Below are 13,208 nucleotides of genomic sequence, written 5' to 3' on the forward strand. Positions count from 1 at the left end.
TCCCCCCAAAGGGGCGCAAAGTCTTCCTGCAATAAAAGGCTATATGAAGGCAGGCTAGGAGCAGTGGCACATTCTGTACTCAGGAGACTAAGGCAGAAGAACAATGAGTTCAAAATCAGCCTGGGCTACACAGTAACATCTTGCTGCAGGCAGACAAGAAAGGCGTGGAGGAGCCTGCCTGCAACCCAAGCACTTGGGAGGCTGATAAAGGAGGCTCACAGTGCCGGGCCCAATGGTGCACTCGGGAGGCAGAGGCAGGCGGATCGCTCTGAGTTCGAGGCCAGCCTGGTCTACAAAGCCAAAGCCAGTCCAGGACAGCCAAGGCTACACAGAGAAACCCTGTCTCGAAAAACAAGACAAACAAACAAACAAACAAACAAACAAAAACCAACAACAACAAAAAGGAGGATCACAGTATTTTGCTAAAGCAGCCACAAAGTTTTAGAGATATGTTTATAGGATTCAGATGGTAAACTTATAAAGAAAGGCACCAGACATGCTTTTTTTTTTAGGATAGGAGATTCTGGCCCAGAAATGGCACATTTGGGACCAGCATTTATCACTGCACACAGTATTTTGCTTGCTATCTACTCTCACTAGTATAGCACTCACCAATACGGAGATACACTTACTGCTAACACTCCAGCCCTCACCACAATGCCTAGCAGTAATGGATGCGCAGCAGGTATCTGTTGAATAAAAAAGTTTTTAAAATCCAGACTGCTAGATGCTTTGCAACATGCTAGACCCTAAACATAAGTAGTAACAGGAAACGCCTGCCTATCTTTCATGCCAATACAGTCACAGAGTGGCACACAAGTAAATTCTAATTACCTTATGTTTCTAGCTCAGATACCAAACATGCACAAAACATTTCCAGATTTATCGATACAAATGCTTTAAAAATTAACAAGGAAAAATGCAGAAACTGTTAGATGTACTTTAGCTAACTCCTTAACCCTATACTCTCTCAGAAAAAAAAAAGAAAGAAAGAAAGAAAGAAAAACTTACAGTAGAATGCTGTTATTGTTTTAGGTTGGTTTGTTTGTTTGTTCTAGGATTTATTCATTTTATTTTAGGTGTATCTTGCCTATATGTGTGTACACCACAAGCATTCTTGGTACCCAAAGAGGTGAGAAGGGGGCATCAGATGCTCAGGAACTAGTGTTGTAGAGGGCTATGCGCTATCATGTGGGTGCTAGGAATCAAATATGGGTCCTCTACAAGAGCAAAGGTGTGTTGTTTGTTTTTTCGAGACAGGTTTTCTCTGTGTTATAGGCCTGGCTGTTCTGGAAATCTTTCTGTAAACCAGTCTGGCCTTGAACTCACAGAGATCTGCCTGCCTCTGCCTCCTGAGTGCTGGGATTAAAAGACTATGACACTATGCCCGGCTGCAGCAGCAAGTGTTCTTAACCACAGAGCCATCTCTCCAGGCCTTGCGCTATTTATTTTGAGTGTAACTTTAACTGCATCCCAAAACACTATATCTGTCTCACCTTCTATGGCACTCTTCTTTATAATTTTACCACTTCTACATCCACCCATATATCTCTAAAACTTTCTAAAAATGCAGTTGCTTTGGCTAAATATTGTTTGCGCTCCTCCTCTATCAGCCTCCCAAGTGTTCAGATTTTAGTAATGTACCCCCACTCCTACCCTGGTGTAGTCATTTTTTTCTCTGCATACAGCAAGGAAGGTGCTGCTGCACAGTTCAGGCTGACCTCTACCATGGTGTGTAACCTAGACTGATTTTGAATTTGTAAGTGTATGTGGTGCATAGACTTGAGTGTACTGGTGCCTAACTATGTAGCTGTCAAAGCAGGACATCAGCTACCTTTCTCTCTCGTGTCCTGAGCAGTGTCTCTACTGAGGCAGAAACTGGCTATTTAGGCAAGGTGTACTTCCAGGGAACTCTCAGGATTTGCCACCCTCAGCCCCTTACTGCTGAGGTTATGTACACAGGTATACCTGCATCTGTTCTTATGGGTGCTGGGGTTCAAACTCAGATCCTCATGCTTGCAGAAGTGCTCTTACCACTAAGTTATCCTTTTAAGTCTTTCTGATCTTGAGACAGGGTCTCAAGGAGTCCAAGATAGATAACCTGGAACTCCTTACACAGATGAGGATGACCTCCTCCTCCCCAGAGCTAGGAGTACATCATGCACTGCCACGCCCACTTTCTGAAGTACTCAGGATTGGGCCTGGCCCTTCTGTATGCCAGACAAGCACGCACTCCACCAACTGCGCCATATACCAGCCCAAACGCTTTGGGTTTATGCAATGAATTACAAGTCCTAAAACTGGTCGTTACACTATAGAGCAGCTGAATACTGTAAACTTCTAGAGCACAGAACTAAAAATGTACTCAGTGTTAACAATATCAATGAGTCATTCTTGGAGTCCTTCTAAACTCTAGCATTAAAAGATTTATAGCTGGGCAGTGGTGGCGCACGCCTTTAATCCCAGCACTCGGGAGGCAGAGGCAGGTGGATCTCTGTGAGTTCGAGGCCAGCCTGGTCTACAAAGCGAGTCCAGGACAGCCAATGCTACACAGAGAAACCCTGTATCTAAATAAATAAATAAATAAATAAATAAATAAATAAATTTAACATATACTCAGTCTTTTGAAATTGTTTGTTTAAAGCGCTGATTTAGTGGGGGCGGGAAGACACAGGAAGAATTGAAATCAAGGTTAAGCTCAGCTACACAGTAAACCTGGGCTTAATCTTGGTTTTCTGAGACCTCATCTCAAATAATAATTCTAACTTAAAAAAAAAAAAACACTAGCACCAATATCAAAACAGTGACAACTCCTAAAATTACCAAGGATAAAGTGGGATCTGTTTTTCCTGAGACAGGGTCTCTGTGTAGCCCTGGCTATCCTGAACTCACTCTGTAGACCAGGCTGGCTTCAAACTCACAAAGATCTGAATGCCTTTGCCTCCGCCACTGCCCTGCTGAGAATAGAAACGTTTACCGTGGGAATTTACTCTATTTTAAAAAATAAAAACTTGAAAGATTTTAGCAAATCAAAACAAATGTACTTAACAGAAAACACTACCTTTACTTAGACCTTCCTGTGTGTATGCCGAGTTAATTCCTAGCATTCCAAAATCCAACTTATTCTGACCCAGAACTAAAATACCTGTGACAAAAATCTAATAAAACATTATCTTTCAGTGTACCCCCAAGTTAAGATTTAGTAAACAGAACAGCCTGTCTGCATCACTAAGGGAGTGGTTTATGGGACAAGATCTGACACCTCTGGCTTTATCATGAACCGTGCGGCCAATCATTCAGAGCCCAGCTATCTATCCGTCCCAGGTTTTACAGTAAAGCGCCTGACTCACTCCCTTCATACCTACCCAAGCTTCTCACTCATTATTAACAATTTATCTGCTTAAGAAGAAATGGAAATAAAGCGCCTGCTTGGCCCATAAAGGAGCAACCTGAAGCCACCCTTCTCTCCAATAAATAAATTAAGCAGTGCTCTAGGTCAAAGATAGCAAAAGGCCTATTTTTATTGCAGGCTTACAAAGGAAATGCTACTCAGAAACAGAGCAAGTTGGAGTAAGTTTGAAACTTGGTAAACTACCCTAATGTCTATCTCTTTCCACCAGATGAAATGCTGCCAAACTTAACAAGGGTTTTGGTTTTTGTTGTTGTTGTTGTTTGTTTGTTTGTTTTTGGACATTGTTCTTCAAAGTTGGAAAAAAATCAGTCAAATATTTCATGAAAATCGTTCTAAATAAAGGCCACTTTTAGTTTTACTTGACATTTGATAAAAACCCTGCCCCATGCTTTTCAGTTACTACGCTGTTCAGTGGAGACTTGGCAGTGAGTGTGAAGACAGCTCTGCAGGCCTGGGGTGTTCTGCAGATAGGCGATGAGGACGCATAACACAGGAACTTAAAGCTGGGCTCCTTCTTTCTGAAGACTGGATTATTAACAACACATCACAGCTAGATCAAGACACAAAGCTGTATTTCCAAAATTTTCATCAAAACTATTATTTAAGACACTCCCAAAACAAAAACAAAAACAAATTTCTAAAAAAGTGTTTTTCCTTAAAGACATTTCTCTAACAACACTGTAATCTACTTTATTTATTCTGATTTATTCTTAACAATTGTACTGAGCTTACACTATGTCTCTAAGTAGAAAAGGATTAAAGAGCAGGTAAATCACAAGCAGAACAGCATTTCTAGGATTAAAAAAAAAAAAAAGTATTGTAATTTCCCCTCAAACCAAACAAGAAGCAGTAGTACTATTAATACCCATCATAGCTCTAAGAGTTAAAGATTGCTTCAAGCTCCTTAACTATTGGGCAGTAAGGCTAACTCTATCACCACTGTAGGTGTTCCTCAAATCTGAAGAAAAAGTTCACTTGACAAACTCCTACTATGAAAACATCTACTAGGGGAACCAGCACTGTATCAGTAAGTTATGACAAGTTTAAAGGCTACACAATGCAATGAGGTCCATCAGGCAATTTTCATGAATTAGAGCTTTAATGAATGGCATCTAAAAGCCTGAACACACCAAAAAATACTACGCCAGTGCCTAAAATACAGTCTGGTGAAAACTATGGTGCAAATTGAGCAAAGTCTGTGGGGAGGGGGGTGGGGGGTGGGGGGTGGAGGGTGGGTGGTGATCCTCGCTAAAACAAAGACCATAAATGGTAGAAGACACCATAAGGAGCAAATCTTAAGCCTCAATGAGCTTCTCCTTTATTCTTGGAGCCTACAAAGCAAATGCTCACTCATTAGTTAGGTACCAAATTAAAACTTGTTTCCCAGTTTCTCAGCTGACAATCCCTATCTATCTATAAAGGCTGATGCAACGATTCATTTTTTTCATTAGCTTCACTATCTTCTGTAGTTAAGTTTCAAAAGTGTTCAGCTACTGGGGAAAAACCTCACTGTGCCTCACTTGATAGATTCCTGAGAATCCTCACAATAAACCGAACAATGGTTTAAAAAGAAAAGTGTAGATCATTGTTATACCCATCTACCTTATGATTTTAGACACAGCCACTAGGAAAAACAAAACTGCTTCTCAGACACAAACATATCATTACTTTGCAAAACAGTAAGATAGCCAAAGAGGGCACAATCTAAATTTTACTGTTCCTCCAAAGTGAAACAACTTGAAAATCCAGAAGCCGCTGCAACTTCCTTCAGCCATTTTCTGTGGTTCAGTCAACAAAAATGTTCCTAATAATCATTAATGCTATTTTCTTACATAATTAAGCAACTACTTGGTAAGGCAGAAAAGCATTTCCCAAACGCCTGTTTTCAACTTTGGAGTAACTGTTATCAAGTACGAAGTAAACAAAACTCGTTGCAAATTCAGATGCACATCATACACATAAAGGCTCTTCTCTTTATTTACTAAATATCACGTACACAGAATTCCCTTGCAATTGCTGGTACGTGTGCGTGTCTCCCTACACTTTTTTCCTAGTGTTTTGTCACTTACTTTTTCAAACACTTAAACCTTCGTGGGGGCAGACGTGAAAAAAGACACTTGCAGCTGAAGAGTGCCACAAAACTGTCATCTGCCTTCCACTGGGTCTCCACAGCATGTGTGTACCCCATCTGACATGCACAAGAATAACTACAACAAAGTCATCTGGATTTTATTTTGTTGCATATGAAGCAGAAAAAAAATTTCTTTAAAGAAGGTACCAGTCTTTGTAGTTTTATTTACTGAATAATGGCTCCTTTCCCAATAATCTTAGTTTCACATATATTCATGCTATTCCCTTTGGCTGGGCTAAAATGTGCCTATGCACGACTTCTCCTTCCACTTCACCGCATTACTGTGCATACTAAGTGAACTACCCACACAGAAGATCTTACTTAGCACATATTAAATGTTGATTGCTATCACTGACAAGCCATGCATACATATTCTGGCTATGGAGGTCCGTTCTCTAGTCCTGAACCAATACCCTACTTTACATTCTTCAGAATTTATAATAAATTAGGTTTTCTGAAGGGACTTTCTCCTTCCATTCATTTATAAGATAAAAGTCTTATCAAGCTATCATGTTTTCCATAATACCACACTGGAATTCTTGGAACTGCACTGAACTTAATCAATTCAGGGACCACGGGTAAGTTTTACTGATTCTCTTCACTCACAAAGTTTTATGACACTGACTTGGATTTGCTGTCCTTCACCAAAATGCAGGCAACCCAACAGTATTTGCTGTATTGATTCTTAGGTATAGACTCTGGAGCAGGATTTTAATGGTATGTATCATAATTTCAAATGCACTCTCTGACATAACAATTCATTTTTAAGACTTTGCCATACAGTAGTAAGTGTTCAGATACAAAAATGTAAATAGTTATATAAATTATACTCGCTGCAATAATATCCTGGAAACAAGCCAAACGTCTCTTTCAAAAGACAGTGATGATCTGAGCTGCATGATGAAAACCACTCAACCATTACACAAACACAGAAGGAAAAGTACTGGCTTAGGCACAAGATCTACAACTGTTGTGCTAAAAACAGAAGAGCAAGCTGCAAAATCAGTGTCTGTAATTTTTTAAACAGGGATAGGAGAAACAAAAGCACCCTATGTAAAGCAGTGACAGAGCTGAGCTCTTGAGCATTTTTGGTTACCGGAGAATAAATGTGACTTAAAGGATGACACCAGGTTAGCGCGCTGCGCTTTACCTGCTTAATTTATGGTGGGCCTAGCTTTAAGTAAAGTGCCCCCTAATACAGCACCCAAGAACATAACCCTTCAACCCCACTTAAACATGCAAATATTGGCATGTGCCATAAAATCTCAATATCATCATTTATGTGCAAAAAGCACACCTTCTAAGTCACCTTGCGGCAGCCAGCTATTGGAAACACTTCTCTGGTAACAACACCTTCCAAGTGTGTTGTCTTGAATAACAAGTACCAGAGCTCACACTTTGAAACAAAGTGGCATTCTGTGTAATAAGGCAACAAAGCCTTTCTTCCCAGGAAAGGAAGTCCCAGCAAAGGTAAATAACAGGTTTTATATTTTATAAGTAACAAAATGTTGCACTGATTCTAGTCTTTGGGCCCAGTCTTACTTTTAGAGTCTTCCTCAATGTTCAAAAAAGATATAAACTAAATTATTCCTACAGGAAGAGTGTCCTACTCCTTAAAACAATCTATTCACTTCTAAACATCAGCCAGAAACTACTGCCGGCCAAAAGACAGGTCCTGTCAAGAATTCAGAAACTTCCTTCTATCTGCTCCCAAAGGTTAAGTTTAAATATTTCAAATAGAAAACTACATAAAATCACCTATTAAAGCTGCTTAAGTAATGGATTGGTTTTTTTTTTTAAGGAAGATGTCTTTTTTCCGCTCATCACATTTTGTATTCCTGTCACTGAAAGAGCAAGTACTTTAGGATTATTATTAAATTTAAATGTACAAAAGGGAAGGAGGATCCCGTTTTTAATACACTGTTGTGTATTAACACACTGTTGTGTCAAGAAACACTGCAAAGTTGTTTTGTGCAGAATTCACCAGGCCTTTTTTTTTTTAATGGGTGGGGGGTAGACGGGTTGTGTCCATCTTCCTGTCCATATGTAGGGACACTCTATGCTACTTTTCAAAGTTGAAATTAAAGTGCTAAGAACTTTCCTCCTTCTGTCGCCTCGCATAAATAATAAACCTCAAAATAAACCCTAGCTACCCTAAAGCTGAGTGTTTTGCTTTCTCCAAGCTTTATCGCTGCCATTGCGCATACCGCAGCGGGTGACATCAGATCGAAACTACAGGGTTTCGCCGGGTACCAACCACTCCGCCAGAGACAGCCCCGGCTACCCACCCGCCTGCTGCAGGTGACACCCCCGGGTCTCCGCGGACGAGCTCCGGGGACCTGAGAATCCTCACCCGGGGCTACTTTCCGGGCGCGGGACCTGTTGCACGTCGCCTCCCAGCGCGAGCCGGAGCCAGGCACCGGCAGCGGTGCACCTGCCCAGGCGGCAGGCGCACCCCTAGCCCGCCCTCCTGCCTTCCCTCCCCGCCCCGCCACCGTCGCCCCCGGCTGCTGCCCGCGGGGAGGGCGGGGCGAGGTCCCCCCCCGCCGGTCCCCTCCCGCCCCGCCCGCCGCCCCGCCGGCCGTGAGGCTCTCACCTTAGCGGCCGCGGCCCTGGCGGACATCTTGTCTCTCTCCGCGCCGCGCGAAGCTCCTCGGACCCAAAAACTCCGCGCCGCCGGCCCGCCCGCTCCTCACGCCACCGTCCGCATAAACATCTCCCGGGGACGAGCGGGATAGGGGCGGGGGAGGCCGGAAAGGCCCGGCCCACGGGGAGGGGATTCAAGTGGGACAAAAGTCGGGGAAGCGTCCGCCCCGCCCGGGCTTCTCCGCGGGGCACACCCGGCCGCCTGCTCGGCCTCCGCCGCCCTCGGCCCGCTCGCCGTTCCGCAGCACCGGGGCCTCCGGCTGTCCCCTCTGGCCCCGGCCGCCTCCTCAGAAGCCTGCTCCCGCACGTAACTTCCCCGGAACGCGCGGCCGCCGAGAGACGTGCCGTCGGCGGGATGAGCCGTCGCGGGCAACTCAAGCGGCCACGCAAAACCTGCCGGACTGGGCCACTGAGCATGCCCAGCCGGCGGGGGGCGGGGCCTCGACGAGGGGCGGGGCCAGGCCGGGTCCGACCCCCGCGCGGAAGGAAAAGCTCAGCTCTCCAAGTAACTTGCTAGGCGGTTTCCGCTGCAGCGCGAGCCATCCTGTTTGTTTTAATCAAAGATCTGGTAGAATTCGCCAGCGAGAACCTCCAACCCCTGTGTACCAAAGCTTTCCTACTGCATGCGGAGTCTTGTCTACTCTCTTCTCAACCCCGGATCGGCCCCACGCGGGAGTATGGCAGGAAAGGCGGGCCTGGGCAATACCTGACTGGTTTCTTTAACCTCATAACTAACAATGGTCACAACTGTCACCCACGTGTCTAAGCATTGTTACCCCAATGAAGAGAGATGTGGTTTTGTTTAAAGCACATCAGAAGTGCACTAGCAGCCTCAGAACACACTGCCTTAAATAAACCAGGTTACAGAGCTGGGCAATTGGAGGTGCGGGTGGGGGCTGGTTAAAGTACCCAGAGGTAATCCCAGCTGCTTTCTCTTGCCTCTCTAGACAGGGATCTTGATAGAATACTTGAGGCTATGAAGATTGTTGAAATTCCTGGCCCCTGAAAAGCTAGATCAGGCTGCCTGCCTTTCTAAACTATGTCCTGCTCAAGCCAGATCGAAAAGGATGTAAATACACTCGGAACTCATCAACCTGTTCAATCCACTGGGCAAACTTAAGCCAAACTGCCTTACTGAACATTAAAAAAAGAAAAAAAGGAAACTACTTCATGCTTCCTTAATTTACACTCTGTATACTATAAGGCTCTTTACAAATATCAGAAAATTTTAGTAACATTAAATAACATCCTCAAAGTACCTAGTACAGTGCTTCCATGGTCACTCAAGGGGGAGGGGGCATAAACATAGAGGTTTAAACTTTTATTTTCTCTTTAGAATTCAACAGTGTGACAAAATCAAACTTAATTCTAACTAAGAAATATCCACATATGACACATAAACATCAATTAAGGTTTCAAAGTCATGTATTTTGCAATCCTAAGCTAGCTGAACTAGAAAAGAGCATTGTGCAAACCAAACCCTATTTCTTGGCATGCATGAAAAGTTAAGAGTTGGTTTTTTGTGTTAGTCATGATGCATGTGATTGTTTCAAAGGCAAAGTGTCCTGTGTTCTCGTAAGAAGAGTGATTAAATTTTTCCTATGAGAAAACATAAAATAAAAAAAAAGAACCTAGGAATGCTGTATTTGAGAAAGTGATCCTTGAAAGTCTTTCATATCAGTGCATTACCATTTAATAAGAAATTTACTCTGCAATCCTACCTAGAGGCAGGTAGGATATTTTATGCACATACTCTGTCCTTTTCTCATTGGTCAATCATTTATCAAGTCTCTTACTACGTAAGCTAATTGTTAGATCATTGCACCGTTTTAAAATCTAATATACCTGATTGGTCCTATCTGTACTATAACTTTAAAAAATAATATCAAATAAAAACATTTCACTTTCAGAATACTTTGCTTTAAAAAGTGTATCAAACCGGGCGTGGTAGCACATGCCTGTAATCCCAGTACTCGGGAGGCAGAGGCTGGTGGATCATTGTGAGTTCGAGGCCAGCCTGGTCTACAAAGCAAGTCCAGGACAGCCAGAGCCACACAAAGAAACCCTGTCTCAAAAAACAAAAACAAAAATATATAAATAAAATAAAATAAAAAGTTCAGCCGTTAAAGGCTAGGCTCAGTACTAAAAGTGTATCAATTAAAAATTTCCAATTAATGAAATTACTTTTTAAAATGTCCAATGGTGTTTTAAATAACTGAATTATATAAATTGACCTGTATGTTACACTAGGTAAGTTGAATAGATATTCTTAATATCTAAATCAAACTATAATTGTATCTCTTCTTTTGGGGGGGTGGGGGCAGGAGACAGGGTCTCTCTGTGTAGCCTTGGCTGTTCTGGACTCACTTTGTAGACCAGGCTGACCTCGAACTCACAGTGATCTGCCTGCCTCTGCCTCCCGAGTGCTGGAATTAAAAGTGTGCGCCACCATGCCCAGCTCCCAAACTCTAATTGTATATCTTCTCCAAATAGCAAGGGAAGTTCCCATCACCTATAAAAATGAAGATGCTATAATAAAACCTATTCATGTGTATGCTAACAAAATTAAAGAAATTTTTAAAAATCATGTTTTTTTTTCAAAGCGCTTTTGAAGGACTCTATCTCCATATTGGGGTGGGGGGTGCTTCACTGTGGAGTGGAGAGCAGACAGCCTAATCCCAGAGGCACATCCTTAACTCCCAGAGGCATTTATCCACTGAACAGCAAGAAAGTTTTCAGATTATACCAGGACGTCAATGATTACAGATGGATGTGGCCACAAGTCCTCTGGATTTAAATTAAAACGGGGAGAAAGGCAAGTAAGTCAGAGACTCTCACTGAGAGTTACAAGACAGTGCAACCAAGAATTTCCCTTTTGTACAGATTTCTCTCTGATCTCATGCAAAGGAACAGGAAACTGAAAACCACAACACTCAGAAGCACAACTTCCTGTGGGATTTCTGGTGTCTGCGGTCAGAATAAAAGAAGCACTAACATACAGAGTCTCTAGAAACCTTAGAGTTACTTAGTCAAACAGCCTTGACTCAATGAACTATGTCTACACTTACATATCACAGATGTACCTTTTCGTTTCCACTCTAAAAGACAAAACAAAACAAAAACCCCACAACAACAACCTTTAGAAAAGCATCTCAGTGTTGTTTCCGGTAAGTGCTCTGAGCTTACTCTTGAAAAGGAAAGAGGAAATGTTGGGGGCCGTAAGGCAATCTTGGTAGCGTGCAGCAGAGGAGAGTATAAAAAACAAAAAACGCTATTAATGGTAATGTGCCATCACTGAGCGTTCTAACCAGGCTACATTACCAAGGAACCTGTGAGTGGCTTCAGGACTTCCATGTGCCCATGGTCACAGAACAGAGCAAAACCAGAAGAAACATTTCTGACTTGTCAAGTTTCTAGACTTCAACAAGCTGGGTGTGGTGGAGTAAGCCTTTAACCCCAGCGGAGCACAGAGGCTGGGGCAGGCAGATCACAGGGAATCCCAGGCCAGCGGCTTTACATCGGGAGTTCCAGGACAGCCAGAGCTACACAGAGAGGAGTGTAGAGGAATTTTAATTCACAACATGGTTGTTCTGATAAGAGATCACATCCAAAGCCCTTCTAGGTCTCTGTGATCTGGACACGCCTTTAATTCCAGAAGAGGCAAACAGATCTCTGACTTCAAGGTCACTCGGGTGTAGAGCAAGTTTCAGGTAAAGAAAAGCATGGTGCTACACGCCTTTAATCCCAGCACTCAGGAGGCAGAGGCACGCAGATCTCTGAGTTCTTGTCAGTGCTGGTCAGGCAGTTTGGTGAGAGGCACTGTGCAGTGTAGGTGACTGTATGACAGTTCGGTTTGTGGAATGCAGAGGCAGGTTTTACTGGGAGAGTTTTACAGAGAAAGACTGAAGAGAGAACAAGCTAGACACAGGTGAAAGAGCCAGAAGATGAGAACAGATTGCTGGAGTTAGTTTGAGGCCAAACAGCAATTCAGTAAGAAGCAGAAAGAAGCCAGGTTGACTCAGTCAGCTTGAAGAGGCGTTTTGAGCCAGACAGCTGAGTTGAACCAGCCAGGAAGAGTTCAGAAACAACTAGAAAGGGTGAGCTTATTCAGCAGTAAGTCTCAGAGGCTGAAAACATTCTAGGCCTAGATTAAATTGTACAGCGGCTAAAAGGTTTCAGGACTAGACCTAGGTTAGCAGATGGAGGCAGTAAGCCTCTGGGGCGACAAGTAAATCAGGTGATGGAAAGTTACTTTTACAGAGGAGAGACCTACCTTAATATATATAAACCAGTGAAATTTCAAACATAACACTTCAAGGGCACAATACAAGGCTATTAATTTCCCGCCCCCCCCCTCCTCTCTCTCCCCCTCCCTTCCTCCCTGTCCCTCTCTCTTCCCATACCACAGCAGACATATATATATATATGGAAGTCAGAGGACAACTTGGGAGAGTCAGTTATTCGTTTCCACCAAATAGGTCCCAGGACATCAGGCTTGGCTCTTGCCTGCTAAGCCAGCTCACCAGCCCTTAATGTATCTTATTTTAAGATAAACATTATAAATTGTATACTTAAAGGTAAATAAAATTTGATTTATATTTCACTACAATAAAAATACAAAACTAAAGCCAAGCAAGGTGGCTCATGTCTGTAATCCCAGCACTCTGGGAGGCAGAAGCTGGCGGATCTTTGTGAGTCCGAGGCCAGCCTGGTTTACAAAGTGAGTGCAGGACAGCCAAGGCTACACAGAGAAACCCTGTCGTGGGGTGGGGGGGAATATTGTTAATGATCAATGTGATTTGATTTTTGTTATAAGTGAATATTAACTATACATATTAGTGGGTTTCACCATGACATTTCCATAAATGTATAGGTGGTACTTGTGTGGTATCTATCCTCCCTTACCCTTCCCTTCATCATTTCATTTTTTTTTTTTACAATTCATATAAACACTAACATAAAAATAAAATTTTATTCTCTTCAGAATAAAGAAGAATCCTTCTAGCTTGGACTATCTGA

General features: G+C 42.9%; 1 protein-coding gene across 7 annotated transcripts in view; it reads right to left on the reverse strand.

Annotated features, from left to right (window-relative positions):
* TJP1 (tight junction protein 1) overlaps nt 1–13,208 on the reverse strand; it is a gene marked incomplete at its 5' end in the record, with an annotated part of 244,602 nt that overhangs the window by 78,135 nt on the left and 153,259 nt on the right. The window contains one exon of one of the 7 annotated variants that reach the window (XM_084765544.1): nt 8,140–8,618. The exons of the other annotated variants lie outside the window; for them this stretch is intronic. Coding sequence (XP_084621670.1) covers nt 8,140–8,166 — 27 coding nt within the window. Of the gene's footprint in view, nt 1–8,139; nt 8,619–13,208 lie in introns of those variants that run through there. 7 annotated transcript variants of the gene reach the window in all.

The sequence above is a fragment of the Acomys minous genome (genome assembly GCF_964271855.1).
Source record: "Acomys minous genome assembly, chromosome: 2".
Taxonomy (NCBI): Eukaryota; Metazoa; Chordata; class Mammalia; order Rodentia; family Muridae; genus Acomys; species Acomys minous.